Here is a 20,270-nt window from a genome sequence, read left to right on the forward strand (position 1 = left end):
CAGCGCAGGGGGCTCCTCCCCCTCTGTCCTCTAGTAAGGTCATAATGTCTGATTAGGACAAATCTACAGGTACTGATTGGTTCCGGTCCTTCTCACCTTCAGGTGAGCACAAACTCCACTTACATCTACACTGAAAAACGTCGTGGTGTAGTGGAGAATACCACACGCCATCACGTCTTTGAATGCGTCTTCTGAATGCCTTATGTTTGTGTTTGACTTCATTTTTATGCTTAAAAATGCTTCATTCATGGAAAAAGTACATCAAAGTTTGGACTCATAACAGGTCAGCTGCTTGGGCGTGGAGCAGAATGGTGTGGAAGACCCGAGCTGCCTCATCCTGACGTCCCGCGGCACGAACGGCAGCGTAACTCGCTTTGTCATGCAGGCGTCGTCTCCGGAGATACGACACACTTGGCTCAGTGATGTGCTGCAGATTTTAGAGACCCAAAGGAACTTCCTTAACGGTACCGAAGCATAATATCTTGACAGTGAAACCATCAGATGGGGGGGGGTCATTAATACCGTCATTCTCGTCCCTGCTGCAGCCCTCCAGTCGCCTATAGAGTACCAACGAAGGGAGAGCAAATCAAGCAGCCTTGGCAGGAACGTGAAGTCTCCCGGCGTCCTGCAGCCGTTCTCGTGTGCGTCCACGGACCGCCACCAGCAGCCCGGCCTGTTGTCTCACAACACCTCCCTGCCGTCGCTGCATCCGCCCCAGCACAGCCCAGCAGTAAAAGCGGTAGCCTTCCCTGCATTCCCATTCCAGCCTTTCATGGCTCTCATCTTTTATCCTCCCTCTTCGGAAGGTCTCCAACCCGTGTGCCGCGACACGTCAAGCAGACCACCTTCCTCCCTCGTCACAGCCACGCCTCAGTTTGCGTCCACAAGCGACGGAACGCCACGGGACACCCAGCATGCGGGTACAGTCATCCCTCGCCTCTTTGCGCTTCCAATTTCACAGCTTCACTCCATCACGGTGTTTCAAAATATGTTAAAGAACTCATTCAATCCTGGCCACTTTCCAAAAGACAAAGTAGCGGCCGCTTGGACCGATCTTTCAAGGCCCACAGAATATTGTGTTGTGTTGCTATAGAAACATGGAACCTACCAAAAGAAACATTAGACTCCCGTCTTTCATCAGGAAAAAAAGGTTGTTTCTACCTTTTTGCGTTCTTTAGTAATCAGCAGTAGAACATAGGTAAGTTTCAGGAAAATATCAGTTCCTGACTAAAAAAAGGGAGAGCATAACTTTAATTTTGACACAAATATTTGTTTGCTTTTGTGACAGCTGAAATATCTGAACAACTATACCAACATAAACAACACAAAAAGCATCAAAATAGCCATTTATTTACAAACATAACCATCAACTACTTACACTTGTCACATTTGGAACTGAACCATGCGTGCGCACGCACGTGCTGGCGTTTAAAATGTCCCTACCGTGCGTAACCTTCTGCGCGCTACACTCCTCCACGCTCTCCCACTTCCTCCTTCCTGTCACGTGTGGCTTTTCCGTCCACGTGATCCCTGCCGGGCTCTTATCCAGTGCGCTTCTGCCACCTTGTGGCCATTTTTGTGGCTTCAAATTGCTCTGAAGTGAAATCTGTCAGCGCCTCTTTTTGCCTCTGGCGCCAACAAACACAGGAGAGGTATAAAAGTGTTGATGGGATGAAGCCGTCTGGTTTATAAAAACGTGTAACGACGTCTTTGGGGTTGAATGAGTTAATGTTTTGTGGTTGACTACAGACTATTATTAGTGAAAATATGCATAATTAAGCTGATTTGATGTATTTTTGGCCTCAGTGGAGCATTTTCCAAACGGTTGCATGACGTAAGTGTCCCGTATTAAAAAGGTTGTGTGGTACAATAGACACTAATGTGGGGCTAAGTGCCCGGACTGTCTGGATGTATTTTGGCCTGAATGCTCCCTCTAGTGGCCGTACCTAATGACTACAGCCACACTGGCTCTGCATTGGTTTTGTTGTTAGCTTGTAACTGTTTCTTCTTTTAGGGTGTGACTGCCAGCCTCCAGGCGACCACCTTCCACGACAGTGAAACCTGAGTCCATCTGCCCCAAAAACCCCCCAAAACAAATCATATCCGCACCTGTGGGATGAGAGCCACTGTTTAAAGCAGTGGCATGCGGTCAGCTTCACGGCTGGTGAGGCACGCACTCTTTAATTAATATAGGTTGCTCACAAAGGAAGAAGAGAATAAATTGCTTTTGGGGAGAAAAATCGGCTTTCAAAGACTTCTTAGTGACATTTATGAATTTGATCAACAGCAAATCCTTCACCACTTCACGCTCCACATTCCACGGCTGCAGTCTTACAGAAGCACCAAATACGAAAATAATAAGTCATGGTATTGGTCAACAGATATATGAACATAAACATATTGATTTCAGCAAAGCTGCCGAAATGAAGCATAAAAATGTCTAAATCCATCCAGAAGATGCGTTGAAAGAGGTTGTGTTGCTGTGTAGTATTGCACACCGGTCACTAGGTGTCAGTAATGCCACTGTCATGTTGGCTGATGGCTTTTATTGCAGCTTTCAATCATCATCTTTCTACGTCACTTCCTGTCGGAGCCTCCGGAACACATTTACAGCAACACACGTGAAAATGAGTCTTATTTATGTCAAATTTTCTCCTATTATGTCTACTATATTGGGTAATAGGAGTGGAAAGGTGACCATAGGGGTGTTATATCCTGCCTAGAGGGCTGTAATAATGTTAAAAACTGTATCTACAAGATCATGAATGTCTTATTTTCTCTTATTATGTCTAAAATATTGGGTAATAGGAGTGTAAAGGTGACTATAGGGGTGTTATTTCATGTCTAGAGGTCTCTAATAATGTTAAAATGTGTATTTAGAAGGTGGTAAACAGGTTTCTTTATGTCTTATTTTCTCTTATTATGTCTACTATATTGGGTAATAGGAGTGTAAAGGTGACCATAAGGGTGTTATTTCATACCGAGAGGGCTCTAATAATGTTAAAAAAGTGTATTTAGAAGGTGGTAATCAGGTTTTTTATGTCTTATTTTCTCTTATTATGTCTACTATATTGGGTAATAGGAGTGTAAAGGTGACTATAGGGGTGTTATTTCATGTCTAGAGGACTCTAATAATGTTAAAATGTGTATTGAGAAGGTGGTAAACAGGTTTTTTATGTCTTATTTTCTCTTATTATGTCTACTATATTGGGTAATAGGAGTGTAAAGGTGACTACAGGGGTGTTATATCCTGCCTAGAGGGCTCTAATAATGTTAAAAACTGTATCTACAAGGTCATGAATGTCTTATTTTCTCTTATTATGTCTAAAATATTGGGTAATAGGAGTGTAAAGGTGACTATAAGGGTGTTATTTCCTGCCTAGAGGGCTCTAATCATGTTTAAAAAAAAAAGTGTATTTAGAAGGTGGTAAACAGGTTTTGTATGTCTTATTTTCTCCTATTATGTCTACTATATTGGGTAAAAGGAGTGTAAAGGTGACTATAGGGGTGTTATTTCATGCCTAGAGGGCTCTAATAATGTTAAAGTGTATTTAGAAGGTGGTAATCAGGTTTTCTATGCTCTTACTAGCAAAATATTCCATTTATAAATAAGGAATCCTACTTGGCGGAATTCACTTATCACAGTGGGGTCTGGAGCCCTAATAAACCGCCATAAAGGAGGGATTACCGTGTAACGTTTCTCTCCATACTTTCTGCAAACATGATTGTACATTGGCAACATGCTGACAAGCAGAAAGGAGGAGCAGAGCCTCGTCTCACCTTTGTGCCAGGTATTTATTTGATCGGGAAAAGGGCAAATTCAGCAACGTGATGTTAAAGACGATGGCTATCATCCAGATAAACGCTTCTAACACAGTTGAATGGACCCATATGAATATTTATGTTTGTTTCTGACTGCACATGACTGACGTGCTGTCCTTTCAAGTTGCGATGACGCTGTGGTGTGTTCTTCTTTCCTGCGTGCATAAATGAGATGTGGAGATGACAACTTGTGTTCAAGCATGGCCGACACGTCACATGTTTGCATTTGTATTTGTCCTTTTTCCACTGGAATGTCTTATTTTTCTAATGCATCATTTTTCACAAGCGACCAGTTGCCCTTTGCTCCTCTTGTCTGAACAAAGTGCATCTCTGCTTGTGTCGCCGAGCAGAGAGGACGAGGGAAAGGGAATGGAGAGAAAAGTGTTGAGTACCCACAGCCTGCTTGTCTTCTGCTTGACTGTAAATAAAAAGGAAAATCCTGCATTTCCTCCCAAAGTGTGATGACGACCATAGAAGAGGAAGTAGTAGCTGTGTTTGGTTGGTATGTGAAGAGCTTAACCCCCCCCCCCCAAAACCCAGCGATCCCATGTGACCGTGTGCCCATCACGCGTGGTGAGTATGCTTCTATTGGACTTCCTTTTACGACACAGCGGTCAGTTTCTTCTTACGCTTGTAGGAAGCGTGACGTGGACTCGCCTCCAGAAGCCTTCCTTAAATGCTTCGTGACCGTCGCACGTCATCTCAAGGTGGGTGGGTCCTTTCATCCCACTGTGTGGCCCCCACGTGCTTGTACGCATGCCTGACAACGTGGGGGCATGCTCCTAATGAGACTACGGATTGTGTCCTGGGGGATCTCCTCCCAGATCTGGACCAGGGCATCACTGTGGTACCTGGACGCATGGAGGAGATTCCAGGAGACAGGTAGTTACTCCAGGAGAGCTGGACAGGGCCGTAGAAGGTCCTTCAACCCTCAGCAGGATCGGTATCTGCTCCTTTGTGCAAGGAGGAACAGGATGAGCACTGCCAGAGCCCTACAAAATGACCTCCAGCAGGCCACTGGTGTGAATGTTTCTGACCAAACAATCAGAAACAGGCTCCATGAGGGTGGCCTGAGGGCCCGACGTCCTGTTTTCAAAGTGTTCCTCTAATTTTTTGAGCAGTATACACTGTGTATATATATGGTATATATTTATATATATATATATATATATGTGAGGCAAATGCAGGAAACATACAGTATACTGTACTGCCCATCAAGAGATTTGGGAGCGACATAAAAATGAAAGCAGGGATTAGCTAAAAACACACCAAGCTCATGATATGGAACACACGCCCATGTCATCAACATTTGAAACATCAACATAGTAAGTCTGAAACCCTGCACGTTGGCTAGGATGACATCATCGACATAAGTGCATCAAGCTGACAGTGCCCTCTCGTGGAAGAAGTCACGTATTTCTTTCTGATCGTCACCCACTTTGGTCATTTGGCCCTTAAACGTGTCATATTGTTGCTATTTTGTGTCAGCAATCAAAGAATGAACATTGAAATGGACTGCTTGGTCTTTGTAGTCACGTGTAAAAGACCTTTCATCGACCCTTCAGTCTTCCGTGGCCACATCGAGACATGACACCTTCCGCCCAGGACGCAGTTTTATTTTAACACCAGAGTCCAATGAGGGCTGCCCCTTCACGTCATACATTTACACAAAATAAGACGTTTCACAAAGACAAAGACACCTGACAAAAATGTCAGCTGAAGCGTTGAAGTCCTCAGCATTTGCTAGTTTTAATAGTGATATTAATACTGAGGTGTCCCTCAAGGTTCAGTGCTTGGTCCTCTCCTCTTCCTCCTCTGCCTTGTCATAATACTGTAATAATAATAAGGCAGCACATACAATTGGACAAAAAACACAGTCATAAATAACCACTTTGTATCAGCATCAGGGTCACACTGAAAAGCACAAATCAGGTTGGGGGCGGGGGGTGGGGGGTGGGAGGGTCCAAGCTTTTCCCAGCGAGGGCCACACACGTAAAATCAAACGATTTTCCACTTTCTAATTGTATATTTACAGAAAACAAGTTTCTTGCTTTATCGGTGACAAAGTGGATTATGTACTTTTTCTCCACCGCTTTTCAACTGTCGTCTTGTCATTTTTTGTAACACTTTTATTCCCATAATATTTGGACTTTGTTCTCGTAATGTCACCATTTGTTCCCAACCCCATTTTCCAAAAATATACAGCTTTCTTCTGTTTTGTTACTGATATTGTAAATTATTGCAGAAGTTCTTGGCCAAATTATTATGATACATGTTTTGTCATAACAATAACATAACACAAAACATTTTTTTAAAATTGTATGAATATGATGACTTTATTCAATTATTTCTACTTGACTGTAGTAAAATGTTTCTTGTTTTTCTTAGTTTTCTTGTTTAATTGTATTTTTGCTGTTGTTGTTTTTTGATTATTTTTTCGTAACACAATGACTGGATTCAATATTTGGACTTTGTTCTCGTAATGTCACAACTTGTCCCAGCCTGATTTCCCAAAAATGTTCTCCTGTAATATTGCCTAAATTATTTTGGTGTTATGACGTTATTCAAATATCTCTACTTGATTACAGTAAAACAACTGCTCTTTTTGCCATCCCTCTTTTTGTTTTTTTTTTAGTTTTCTTGTGTAATTGTATTTTTAAAATGTGTCGAGGGCTGATGAAAAAAACAAAACAGTCATGTGCCACAAGTGGCCCCCTGTCCGCACTTTGGGCACCCCACTCACTGTAAATGACCAGTTTTCTGTAAAAATGACATTTTTAAACTCCCAATATTACAACGTTAATGTCATGATGACAGAAATGTTATTTTCATGAATTGTCGTCATGACTTTTTGTGATGTTCCGTTGGGTCAGTTGAGCTGTGGGACTTTTTCCTGCTGGATCCCAAGCTGCAGCACGCTTTGTTTCCCCTGCAGATAGCGCCATCAGAGCACTTTCTGTTTACTCTAAGTTACCATCAGAAAAAGTATTTACCCAGGAAATAAGTCCAGTATGTGGGTGAGCACATGCTGAATGGCAAACAGGCGGTCTAGCTACTTTATTGCCAAATGGCGCCCTCTAAAGGCCATTGTAAAAAAGAACAGCATCATCAATAATTTACTAGCAAGACAACTTTTGCCTCCGCTTGAGGTTGGTGCAGTAAGTCTGAGGCAGCGCCCAATAGGCTCCTCCTCCTCTAGACACCTGAGCGACGCGATAGAAACGCCTCAAAAGTGGTCACAATATCAGGTGAAGGCGTCCAGGGTGCCTTTACAGGACGGACACACGTGACTCACCAAGTCTCACGTGGTCTTTGTAAACAAGAAGACGTGCGTGTGAATAGCGTTTGCGGTGGCACACAAGAAAAGCACCGTTGTCCTTTGGCAGGTTCGGGTTCCGAAAAGCCCAAACTAATTTCCGTGAGTCAAACACTGCAGTCGATACTTGAAGTACATCAGGCCGAGTCTGCTTTGCGTGGCGTTGGGGGAGGACGGCGAGTAACGGAACTTGGCGTAGGCCTTGTCGCTTTCCGACTGACTCGCCCAGGGAAGTTTGATCTTGCTGGCGTGGCCCACGATGACGTCGTCGCAAGAGCCCACGTGGAGAGATCCCAGGCCGTCGATGAAAAACTCTGCAAACAAACGCCATCGCGTGACTCTCAGACACCGACATCATCAAAAAAAATTATATTTTAATGTTAAATTAAAATTAGTGCCAGATGCCCAATCTGGATCAGATCAAGATTAGAATTGGTTTCACTCACTAGTTTAATATCAAATATATTTATTTTATTTTGTAGACGCTATAAAATGTATATTTTAATGTCCAATTAAAATTAGTGCCAAATGCTAAATCTGGATCTGATCCAGATTAGAATTGGTTTCACTTACTAGTTTAATATCGAATATATTTTATTTCGTAGACGCTAAAAAATATATATATTTTAATGTTAAATTAAAATTAGTGCCAGATTCCCAATCTGGATCAGAGCCAGATAAGAATTGGTTTCACTCACTGGTTTATTATCAAATATATTTATTTTATTTTGTGGATGCTGAAAAATGCATATTTTAATGTCAAATTAAAACAAGTGCCAAATGCTAAATCTGGATCTGATCCAGATTAGAATTGGTTTCACTCACTAGTTTAATATCAAATATATTTATTTTATTTTGTAGACGCTATAAAATGTATATTTTAATGTCCAATTAAAATTAGTGCCAAATGCTAAATCTGGATCTGATCCAGATTAGAATTGGTTTCACTTACTAGTTTAATATCGAATATATTTTATTTCGTAGACGCTAAAAAATATATATATTTTAATGTTAAATTAAAATTAGTGCCAGATTCCCAATCTGGATCAGAGCCAGATAAGAATTGGTTTCACTCACTGGTTTATTATCAAATATATTTATTTTATTTTGTGGATGCTGAAAAATGCATATTTTAATGTCAAATTAAAACAAGTGCCAAATGCTAAATCTGGATCTGATCCAGATTAGAATTGGTTTCACTCACTAGTTTAATATCAAATATATTTATTTTATTTTGTAGATGCTTAAAAATGTACATTTTAATGTTAAATTAACATTAGTGCCAGATGCCGAATCTGGATCAGATCCAGATTAAAAATGGGTTTCACTCCCTAGTTTAATATCAAATATATTTTTTTTATTTTGTAGATGCTATAAAATGTATATTTTAATGTCCAATTAAAATTAGTGCCAAATGCTAAATCTGGATCTGATCTAGATTAGAATTGGTTTCACTCACTAGTTTAATATCGAATATATTTTATTTCGTAGACGCTAAAAAATATATATATTTTAATGTTAAATTAAAATTAATGCCAGATTCCCAATCTGGATCAAATCCAGATAAGAATTGGTTTCACTCACTGGTTTATTATCAAATATATTTATTTTATTTTGTGGATGCTGAAAAATGCATATTTTAATGTCAAATTAAAACAAGTGCCAAATGCTAAATCTGGATCTGATCCAGATTAGAATTGGTTTCACTCACTAGTTTAATATCGAATATATTTTATTTCGTAGACGCTAAAAATATATATATTTTAATGTTAAATTAAAATTAGTGCCAGATTCCCAATCTGGATCAGATCCTGATAAGAATTGGTTTCACTCACTGGTTTATTATCAAATATATTTATTTTATTTTGTGGAAACTGAAAAATGTATATTTTAATGTTAAATTAAATTAGTGGCAGATGCCCAATCTGGATCAGAGCCAGATTAGAATTGGTTTCACTCCCTAGTTTAATATCAATTTTTTTTTTATTGTGCAGATTATAAAAATATATTTTTAACGTTAAATTAAAATTTGTGCCAAATGCTGAATCAGCATCAGACCCAGATTAAAATGGGTTTAGATGGGTTTAGTTTAATATCAAACAGTTTTCCTCAAATAAAAGTTACAATCTGGTGCATCATCTCATGACGCTCCTGGAAGAAACAAGTGGACCACGCATGGCTTTCACAAGTAGCAACATTGGAAAGCGCATGCAGAGGTAGATGAAGCTGCTGGATGTTGACCACGCACGGAAGAAACACAAAAAAATCAACATCAAGGGTTGCCTACAGCCACAGATGTTGTAACGCCGATGTGTTTTGATCGGAGAGCCCGGTGCACCCGGCGAATAGGCTGCGGCATTTCCTCAAATTGTGAAGTCAACACGTCTCCCCTGTACTCACCCAGGTGAGCCACCCTGTTGAGGCGCGGGTCGAAGCCCACCTGCTGGATCTTGTCGGTGCGAGCCAGGAAGAAATTGATCACCCCGTCTGTCACCACACAGTTGGGGAAGCCTTGGATGACGTGATGGAAGCCTCTCCTGACGTGCAGACAGTCGCCATCTTCCTCCCCGGATTCAATGGATATGGTATGCCTGTAGGTGCTGGTGTACCCTGTCACCTCCCGCACTGCACCGCCCACCTCCACACGCACACGCGCGCACGCAGGTAAGACACCAGAAAAGTAAAACAGCAAAAGTGTGTTTGTGTCAGAGCTGTCCTCTTTTATTTATTTCAATGGAGGGGAGGGGGGCAGGTGCTGGGTGTTACATCTTCACCACCTCGGCCTCCGTTGGGTGGGGGAGAGGCGATACCTCCTTTGTCTGTAATTTCTGTATAACAGGGGAAGTGTATCTCACACTCGTCCCTGTTAAGGGCATTTAGATCAACAATACCATCTGCCCTAATGGCTGGACAGGACAAGGTAAGACAAAAAAAGTGTGTGCGTGTGTGTTTGTCTCTCACCAGGTCCAACGTGGTCCTCTCTAAAACGTCCACAAGCTTCTCCAGCTTAGTCTTGCTCGTGAAGATGAAGTCATCATCCGCCCACAGCACATACTTGGTGGTCACCTGGGAAACGGCCAGGTTTCGCCCGGCGAACCAGCCCTAGAAGACAAGACACACGCAGGCAAAGTATCTGAGTATCTACCACCCTAAAGCACCCCTGGGTGGCCCTTACCTTTCCAAAAGGCATGGTGTAATGCTCAATGTAAGGGCCCGAGATGGTTTGGGGATCTTTATTGTCGTCGGCGATGATAATGGTCACGGTGGGGTAGTATTTTCTCACGCTGTCAATGAGGTTTTGAAGCTTGTCGTAACGCAGGAAAGTCTTGGTGACGATGGTGACCAGAGCGCTGATGTTGTACTCTGCACACAGAAGAAGAACCGCACAATCCTCGTGAGACATGAGAACATGTCTTTCTCTTTTCTATATGTAGCGTTACTTTTTGCTAGCGGCCTGAGGCATTGTGAGCGAGTGTGTGGTGAAGCTAGTCGCTAGCCGGCTAATAGTAGCTGCTGTGGTGTGGCGAGGTGTCACTACGCAGGTAAGGTAGTTCTTGGGCGTAACAATGTTAATAACAAAAATAACAATGTGGTTCATATCCAGCTCACATCATGGAAATGGAGCCTGGTTGGCGCTTTTTGGAGGTGCGTCCCATTACGTGCATTAATGAGCTGCCTCATTTGATCTGTTTTTCTATCTTTAGAAGGCACAGAAAAGAGAAAGACGTGTGTTCCTGTCTCACATAAGGATTGTGGATGATGGGCAACATTTCCCGAAAAGAAAAGAAAAGAAAAGAAAAGAAATAAAGGAAAGTGGAAGGCACCTCCTTTGGGTCCTGCGTTGTACAGTTTGGGTGTCACGCCGTGACGGACCTTGATGATGAAGTTGGCGCCATGGCCCTCTGTCTCCACGTGCACTGACGAACACAACACAGCTTGGACTTGGACTTGGAATACACCTGCTACTCTCACACCTCTGATACACACGCAAACATTTCTCACCTGCACAATTCCAGAACCATGAACCATCTCAGATCTTAAGAACTAAACAGGAGGTCAAATACTGAATCTGGATTAGATCCACATTTAACCTGGCTTCATATTCTAGTCTCATATCACAACAGATTCCATTCAAATAAAATCTTTTTGATGAGAAATTAAAATAGGTGGTAATTCCTCAATCTGGATCAGACCCAGATTAAACTTGGTTCCACACTACAGTTCATAGATCAGTTTTTTAATAGATTTTTAAAAAATCATTGTATCTTCTTTTAAATGTTAAATACAATTGCTGTCAAATCCTGAATCTTGATCAAAACCTGGTTCAATTTGGTTTCACACTACATTTTCATATAAGATCTGGGTTGTTTTTTTATAGATTAAAGAAACTCTTTTCTTTTAATATGATAAATATCATTTCTGTCAAATGCTGAATATTGATCAGATCCAGATTACATTTGGTTTCACACTACAATTTCTTATGAGATGTTTTTTTAATAAATTAAAAAAAAACCTAGTTTTTTTAAAATGTTAAATATAATAGCTGCCAAATGCGGAATCTGGATCAGATCCAAATTAAAATTGGTTTCTCTCACTGGTTTAATATCAAATATGTTTATTTTATTTTGCAGATTATAAAAAAAAAGTTAGGAGCCAACGGCCCTATTGGGATCAGATCCAGATTAAAATTGGTTTCACTTACCAGTTTAATATCAAATACATTTATTTTAATACCATTTTGCAGATTATATATTGTCAATGTTAAATTAAAATGAGTGCCAAATGCCCAATCTGAATCAGATCCGGATTAAAATTGGTTTCACTCACTAGTTTATTATCAAATACATTTATTTTACTTTGATTTGGTATATTATTAACAAAAAATACATTTCTGATGCTTAATTTAAATTAGTTCCAAATGCTCAATCTGGGTCAAAACCAGATCAAATTTGGTTTAACACTATGGTTTCATGTACAATCATCTTTATTTCATTTTGCAGATTATAAACAATATATTTTAATGTTCAATTTAGATTAGTGCCCAGCGCTCAATTTGGATCAAATCCATATTAAGAATGGTTTCGCACTAATATAAAATATATGTACTGCATTTTTATTGTGCAAACTATAAAAAAGATATATTATGTTAAATTTAGGTTAGTGCCAAATGCTCAATCTGGATCAGATTCAAATGAAACTTGGTTTCACACTCCATTTTCATATCAGATATGATTTTTCAGTAGATTAGGATTGAATTTGGTTTGATGTGGCTTCTGCCGTTCATTCATTCATAGACAATTCCACGTAGATGAGAGAAAGTGTCAATGCTGAGGTGTGTGTGTGTGTGTGTGCGTGCGTGCGTGCGTGCGTGTGTGCGTGCATGCGCGCGCCACCTGTGTCGGCGTTGCTGGGGTGGAAGACGGTGTTTGTGTAGGTGACAAACTGCAGCTGTCGGTTGAGCTTGGTCAGCACGCCGCTGGACAGAGACATGTGCATCTCGCCGTCGCCTCGGATTTGTACCCCGTCCACCTCGGCGGCCACGTTCAGGGTCCCCAGCGTGGCGGTGAGGTTGATCTGCAGTCGCACGGCAAAGACGCGCGTGATGATGATGTCTTCCAACGTGGATGCGTCAGTAAATACTCACTGAGTAGTGGTCTCTGGGAGGTGCCTGGAACGCCAAACCTGAAATGAGCAGTAGAATTCGAATAGATTCTTTTATGGCTCATTCACATGTGGTGCGTCATACCTGGGATGATGATGGTTTTCAGCGGCCGTACCTCCACTCCCTGTGTGGGATACTGCAAAGGATTGTTAGCCTCAGCTATGATGAGCGTGTCAGCAGGTGTGTGCAACCTGGAAGGCACGCCATACACCCGTCACCACCAGCTCTCGTGCTCGAGTGCTCTTGCTTTGTTTGGACGGCGCTGCTTGCCTGTTCTGGAGACTCTTGAACTCCTTGTCCCGCCTCCTCTTCACCTCCTCCAGCTCCGAGGCCTGGAAGGCCGTGTGCAGCGGCTGAGCTGACACCCGCGAGGTGAGCATTTGCAAGAAGGGCAAGCTCACGCCTTCACTCTCGCACACGCATCCGTTGCGCCCCAACAAGCTGGCAAAGTCACAACGGCAAACACTCTGGAGGTCATCGTGCACTCGACCGTAAACGCTCCCGTTCATGCCTCCAGCACATGCTGGAGCCTATCCCAGCCGACTTTGGGCGAGAAGCTGGGTATAGCCCGGATCAGTCGTATAGACACAATATTGACGCGCGATTAACGTGCGCACGTGCTGTTTGACCCTCGGTCGACGTCGCAGTTGTCACCGTGGAGCGACGAGCTGGAGCAAATACTGAGCAGAAATAGAGAAAGAAAAGAGTATTTTGATTGGTAGGTTTAGCCTCAAAGCCCCGGCAGACGGCTCCCGCAACAAGACCAAAGTTCTTAGTATCTACTGTCGCTGTGATGAATTGTCACAGACTACGCCGTAGACCACTTGCCATAGAGAAGCGAGAAGGCACTGAAGCACTGCCGGTATGTTTTTATTGCCATTTGTACAGTGGTACCCTGGCGTACGAGTGCACCACCTGCCGTGTGTTTCCTTTAGAAGTGAGCCGTCGCTGGGCTGATGTTTCGCCTGGAACTGTGGGCTAAAATGTGGGTACGAGCTGCAAGTTAACGGCAGGCATAGCCGAGGACAGCTATGTCGGGGGGCTTCTGTCAATTCAGCGCTAGAATTAGCAAGGATTAGCAGTGCACTAGCTAGTCATCAACACATCAGTAAAACATGCGTACATTATAGCCATCTAATTGATCTTATTTCTTGTGTATTGTGTAACACTACACTACACGACAGGAACAACATCAAATTAAAAGCACAAAATGAATAAAGACACAGCCTGGACTTTTTTCCAAAGAGGTTGTGTACCACAAACATACATATTAGCGCTCAATAAGGTCGTCCAATCTTACTTTTATGCATTCCCACATAGTATCAGCATTTGGGAGCAGAAAAGAAGTGAAAGTGAAAGGGAAAGGATGAGAAAACAGTACGGTAGTCCATCTGTGTGAGTGTCTCTCGGAGATGAATAATGTATCTACTGGATTTCTGCAGCGTGTCAGAGCAGGAAAAGGTGCCTTCAAACAAAATGGTACATATCGCCGCTCGCATGAAGCATTCAAAAACTGGGGGATTTCCAACTGTATATTATTATTTGAAGCCACCATCCACCGGTACGAGCCTGGACTTTGCTTTTCAGAGAGGTCGTGTAGTATCGGCATTTGGGAGCAAATGTGAGGTGAAAGAAAAAGGGTAAAAATACAGTATATGTATATATATATATATATATATATATATATATGAAAATATTCCATATATTAATATTGAATGCAATATCGCGGAAGTTGATGTATCGCCGTCGGGTCTGAAACCATCCATCCATCCATCCATCCATTTTCTATGCCGCTTATCCTTTCTCATGCACTCCAAATTATCATTAAAGTTATAAAATGGAGTTCTCACATTGAGGAAATAATTAGGACCTCGTCCATTATTTACAGCATTGACGTTATGCTTGAAAAGAAAAGAAGAAGAAAGCTAGGCTAGCTCTTACCTTGCTACGCTCTCACGCACGTGGAAGGGGATGGCGCTCAGTTGGGGGTCGGCTTGCGGGGGACGGTGGTTGTGCCTCTCTAGCAGTTCAGGTCGCTGCCAGACCTCTACTGTGGTGGGCTCACGGGTGGGCCACGTGTGGATGAGAACCAGCACCAGAACCACTGACACCAGCATGGCGAAGAGGAGGGGCTTCCTCAGGGAACGCATCCTAAACACATGACAACGACTCGACTAATCAAGCCAATCAATCCAAACATTATTATGAGACCAACAGCATGATGTCATGTTCAACATTCCATGTCGTTTATTTCTCTTTTTTGCTTTTATTTTCTTCCTTTTCCGCTTTGGTGCTTGATGCTACCTCTTGCTACACCCAAGGTTGTCATCTCTGAAGTACAGCAATCCCTCGTTCATGGCGCTTCATTGGTTACACACCCGACTGATAGGATTCTTGATGTATACATGGAATATTTTGGTAATTAGAGCATAAACATTCCGTTTATGACCATCCAAATACACTTTTTAACATGATTAGAGCCCTCTAGACATGAAATAGCACCCCTATAGTCACCTTTACACTCCTATTACCCAATATAGTAGACATAATAAGAGAAAATAAGACATAAACAACCTTCTAAATATGCTTTTTCACATGATTAGAGCCCTCTAGACATGCAATAACACCCCTATAGTCACCTTTACACTCCTATTACCCAATATAGTAGACATAATAAGAGAAAATAAGACATAAACAACCTTCTAAATATGCTTTTTCACATGATTAGAGCCCTCTAGACATGCAATAACACCCCTATAGTCACCTTTACACTCCTATTACCCAATATAGTAGACAATAAGACAAAAATAAGACATGCAGTCCTGATGAAAATGTTCAGAATAGTTGAAAAATATCAAGAATGTACGTTTTGCACATTTTGCAAGGGATAGTTGGGACGTTTTGACATGAAGTTGGATGACACCCCCCTCAGCATCGTAGTCCAATAACAGCGACTTACCCGCCACTTGGTCTCCTCAGTCCAGTTCTGGTCAGATGAAGAACGTGGTTCCGCTGAGTTACTGGGGACGATTAAGTAGAAAGTTTGGCTTCTAAAAACAATATGCGTTCAAAAGATAAAAACATTTGCATCACAAAAATGCCTTCTCAAAAACTCAAACCTCACAAAACGCTTGGCATCATATCTGTCTCCCGCCGTGTCCCTGCGCACTGTCGCCTGTGCGTTGACGAAGACACTCACCTCTTCTTCCGCTGTGGAACGCGTACGTGAACAAGATGCCCGCGGCGCTCTGTCGCCAAAGCAGATGCGAGTGTCTTCGTCACATACAGATATAAAGATATCAGTGCCGTATGGAGGCCCCGTGGGGACATGGGAAAAAAAATATGATGGGTAAAAAAAAAAAAAAAAAAAAAACTTTTGCGTTCCCTTGCAAAACTTTTGCGAGATAACACAAAACTGTTTTGCGAGGGAACGCCAAAGTTTGTTCTTTTTTTTTTTTTTTACCCATCATATTTTTTTTTCTCCATGTCCCCTCCGGGGCTCCGTAGTGCCGCAATGAAGCGACGTTGGTTAAGACGTCCTGGGACAAGCAGGCATAACCTCATCCAATTATCTGGAGTTTGGAATCGACCACAAATGGCTCCTGTCCTCCGGTGGTGATGCCTCGTGAGCCTTGTAAAATGGCAACTGAAGTGTATCGCCACAGCAAGCATGCAAATGGAAACCTTGTGTAATTGTGGCTTTTACCAGAGAACCGTTTAAATGGGCGATGAAAACAGCCAGCGTTGAAACAAAATGACAGGAAGTCCCTCTCTTCCGCTCAACGGGGGTTTTTTCTCACCTTGCAGCGGTGAACAGGCATGCTACAGAAACTAAACTAGCATTAAATCACATGAGGTCGAGGCCCTAAAACTGATAAGATGGATAATTGATCACCACCGTGTCCTTGGGAGTAAACGGTGTGGCCTCTGGCAATGCTAACTATTACCCAAGCAAGAAACATGTACCGTACCTAACAGTCAACAAATCTGCATCCCCGGGAAAATTGCGTTCCTGTGAAAAAGAAGGAATTATTAGCCCATGTATACTTTACTACTTCCACTTTATTCAACAAACATCGATAATAACGAAAGATCACTGTGTTGTGGTTGAATATGGCCTATTATTAGTCATGAAAAACATGTTTAAGCACATTGTACTTCTTCTTGGCCTAAGTGAAGCATTTTCAAGCATAAAAATGTCTAAATGATGTAACTAAATGAAGTAAAACACAAATACAAGGCAGAAGATTACGGAGATGTGCTGTATATGGGTGCTCCTCTCAAGTGTCTCCAATCCTTAAACACAGTTTATCACAGCACCTTGAGGTTTGTCTCTGGTGATGGCCGCCTCACACATCACTGTGACTTATATGCAAAACCAGGACTGCCCTCTTTAAGTGCGCACACGTATACGCATTGGCTGATCCTGATTTAGAAGGCTCTGCTTGGCTTAGTCCCAACATATTTAAGTACTTTACTTCAGAGAACTGAAAGTCACTATGCCTTGCGATCTTGTGACATCCCCCATCCTCGCTGTTCCTCGTGTCACAACTGAACTGGGGAAGAAAGCGTTCAGTTTTGCAGCCCCCACAGCGTGGAATCTTTTACAGGCTGAATTAAAGCTCTCAGAACTCATCCCTTTTGGAGCCTTTCGGTCCTTGCTGTTGGACAAAGAGCGTGAGACCACAGAACAGCACCTTTGTTTTAAACAGCTTTTATGTATTTCTCACAAAACACCTGCACTTTACAAAGTATGTGTGTTCATATACATTGTTTATTGTCCCCTCCGAGATTTGTACATTTATCACGTGTGACGTGTGCTGCTGACCTCTTGGCCTGGTCACCCTTGTAAAAGAGATCCTGATCTCAACAGGTTTTTATCTGGTTAAATAAAGGTTCATAATAAAGAAGAAGCATAGTAATTGTGAATGTAGTATTCTTCATGGGCCACTAGGTGTCGGTGTTTGGTGAGACGGGCACTAGACTCCTCACTAAGGTTCCCTAGGGAACACATTTACTGTGACACTTTCATTTACATCTTACATGGCTTATTTACTCTTATTCTGTCTACTATATTGGCTAATACCAGCGTAAAGACATTTAAAGCTGCAAGGAAGTACGCTGTCCAGAAAAAAAAAACAAGGAACTGCCAACTTGTTATTCTATTTTGTCTTATTTATGTCTAATTTGTCTTATTTTCTCCTATTATGTCTACTATATTGGGTAATAGGAGTGTGAAAGTGACTTTAGGGGTGTTATTTCATGTCTAGAGGGCTCTAATCATGTTAAAAAGTGTATTTTTCAACCAAACCAAAGGGAAATAATCAAGTGTAGTAACAACTCAGGTGTACTGTTTGCTACAGTTCACAGATGAACAAACCCTCCAGTTTCACTGCCCTGACAACTCACTTCTACATCAAAGTGCAACGACTTTGCAGCATTCTTTGATGACAAAGTTCAAGGTATAAACAACGCAATCCTTTCCACAACACAAATAAGTATTGTGCAGCAGCTGACACGTTTTCTATGCCTTATTTGCTCTCATTATGTCTTCCATATTGGGTAATAGGAGTGTAACGGTGACCATAGGGGTGTTATTTTATTTTATTTTATGTCAAAAAAGTGTATTTAGAAGGTGTAAAGACGTTTTCTATGCTCAAACTGAAAATATTGCATGTATAAATTAGGAATCCTACCTTGCAGAAATGCAGTCATCACGTTCGGGTTACGAGGGATTACTGTACTTCCAGTATTGTGCAACCGCTGCATGTCAAATCATTGAAAAACACTATATGGGACTGGTCCACTTCAAAGTGCTCACTTCCTGTTGCGGCGGCGACACATTTTGCTTTGTGATATATCAGCCCAATCAATGTAATTTTGTTTTTTATGTGACAAGAATTTGAAGGAAAAAAAATAGGAGACGGTTGAATGAAATGTTCTACACATAAGAAGGCCTGACTTTACCTAATGTGTAGCGCTATATGTTTACAATCGTGCTTGCAGTGGTGTGTCATATACTCTATAGGATGTGTTATTCCATCATGATTATGTTTTGTAGGAGCAGGTGCAGTGTTTTTTATTCAGGATGCAGCTCACTTTTAGCACGCTGGATGATAACAAGCTTGTTATAAAGTCAACATGCCGCTTCCAGATAAGCGTCAAGAAGACGCCCAATCACCACCACCATGCATAATTAGCAAACATGGAGGAGGGGTGCTCATAGAGGGACATGCTATTGATACAATAGAATATAAAAAATGGCATGCACAGCATCCTCACACATCATGTCAGACTGCAGGGGCTGCACGAGGCCTAGACGGGTGAAAAAAAAAAACTGAAGGGATGACATGAACGCATTTTCACCATCAGCCCTATGACGCCATTCCACGCACGTGTCTTTTGAGTAATATAGAGCATTTTAATATACAAGTCCACGTCAACACTCACCTTAAATCAAAAGCGCAACGCATCCGGTTCCCCTGCACTCGCTGGGCTGGATGCAAGAAAGCTCTTGCGGATCCTCCTCCCTCCTGCAGATGGATGTGTAAGCGGAGGAGTGCAGGCTGGCGTACATCAATAAACTGCAAGAAAATACATGCAAGCTACTCTTCATGAATGAATCCCAACGCGGCTTATTATCGTACGCATCATCTGTGCTGGCATGTAACCACGCCATTGCAAGGAACACGTCCTTAAATAGTGTAGTCGCTCTGTATGCTGGATTTTAAATCGAGTTTTTAATAATTACAAAAAAATTGTTGTTGCATTTGGGTAAAAACAACACAATTTTCAGCCATTGAATGACCAAACACACATACATAAACGTGTTCATGAAGAGACTGACAGCCTAATCAGCCAATCACAGAGGACCACATCCTTTATCCTGACCAATCCGCTGCAAGTAGCCTGCCCCCTGGCGCAGACTTAAATGGTGCGTTCATGGAAAGCTGCGGTGTTATCACTGAACTCTATAACTGGAATGGCCCCGATCGCTTGCTGCGCATTGGAGGCCTGAAGCCACCGGAAGTATAGAAGTCGCCATGTTGTTTCACCCAAAACAAGAAAGCCGAACAACTAAGAGGAGTTCGAGATGCCGTCTTATGCTGCTATTAACTGCACAAATCGTGATACTCGTGAAAATCGCGACAAGGGACTTACATTTCACAGGTAGGTAAATGCGTATAAATAATAAAAATAGTTTAAAAATAGATACTTTAAATCTGAAAGCATCTTTTCACCTAAGTATCTATGCTGTGGGCTGCTGGAGAGGGGGCAGCACGGACAGGGACAGGAGCAGGATCAATAGACTGATCAGAAGAGCGAGCTCTGTCCTGGACGGTCCTCTGGACTCTGTGGAGGAAGCGGGGGAGAGAAGGATGTTGGCTAAGCTGACAGCCATCATGGACAACACCTCTCACCCGCTACATGACCCTGTGGGTTCCCTTAGCATCTCCTTCAGCAGCAGAC

The 20,270-nt window shown here is 42.1% G+C and overlaps 2 protein-coding genes across 12 annotated transcripts in view; one reads left to right on the forward strand and one right to left on the reverse strand.

The window, feature by feature from the left end:
• arhgef25b (Rho guanine nucleotide exchange factor (GEF) 25b) overlaps positions 1-6,435 on the forward strand; it is a 42,506-nt gene extending 36,071 nt beyond the window's left edge. For 5 of the 8 annotated variants that reach the window (XM_054783791.1, XM_054783794.1, XM_054783792.1 and 2 more), the window contains 4 exons: positions 284-464; positions 546-739; positions 807-920; positions 2,015-6,435. In XM_054783791.1, the coding sequence (XP_054639766.1) occupies positions 284-464; positions 546-739; positions 807-920; positions 2,015-2,065 (540 nt within the window). In that variant the 3' untranslated portion in view covers positions 2,066-6,435. The remainder of the gene's footprint in view (positions 1-283; positions 465-545; positions 740-806; positions 921-2,014) is intronic. The other 3 variants (XR_008572184.1, XR_008572185.1, XM_054783796.1) reach the window with 3 other exon arrangements.
• b4galnt1b (beta-1,4-N-acetyl-galactosaminyl transferase 1b) lies at positions 5,411-19,668 on the reverse strand. Of its 4 annotated transcripts, XM_054783804.1 has the most exons (13): positions 19,251-19,655; positions 16,772-16,812; positions 15,760-15,820; positions 14,742-14,951; positions 13,071-13,241; positions 12,885-12,991; positions 12,783-12,820; positions 12,532-12,712; positions 10,963-11,055; positions 10,314-10,501; positions 10,100-10,240; positions 9,539-9,776; positions 5,413-7,452 (listed from the first exon to the last, which is right to left on the reverse strand). In XM_054783804.1, exons 4-13 carry the CDS (start codon positions 14,948-14,950, stop codon positions 7,232-7,234), a joined length of 1,587 nt encoding a protein of 528 aa, XP_054639779.1. In that variant the 5' UTR covers position 14,951; positions 15,760-15,820; positions 16,772-16,812; positions 19,251-19,655; the 3' UTR covers positions 5,413-7,231. The 4 variants fall into 4 exon arrangements, with proteins under 4 accessions (XP_054639781.1, XP_054639780.1, XP_054639779.1 ...); XM_054783806.1 differs by lacking the exon at positions 9,539-9,776 and having other exon boundaries at positions 5,411-7,452; positions 19,251-19,668; XM_054783805.1 differs by lacking the exon at positions 10,963-11,055 and having other exon boundaries at positions 5,412-7,452; positions 19,251-19,656.
• Between the last annotated feature and the right edge of the window lie 602 nt (positions 19,669-20,270).

This window comes from Dunckerocampus dactyliophorus, chromosome 8 (assembly GCF_027744805.1).
Source record: "Dunckerocampus dactyliophorus isolate RoL2022-P2 chromosome 8, RoL_Ddac_1.1, whole genome shotgun sequence".
In the NCBI taxonomy this organism is placed as follows: Eukaryota; Metazoa; Chordata; class Actinopteri; order Syngnathiformes; family Syngnathidae; genus Dunckerocampus; species Dunckerocampus dactyliophorus.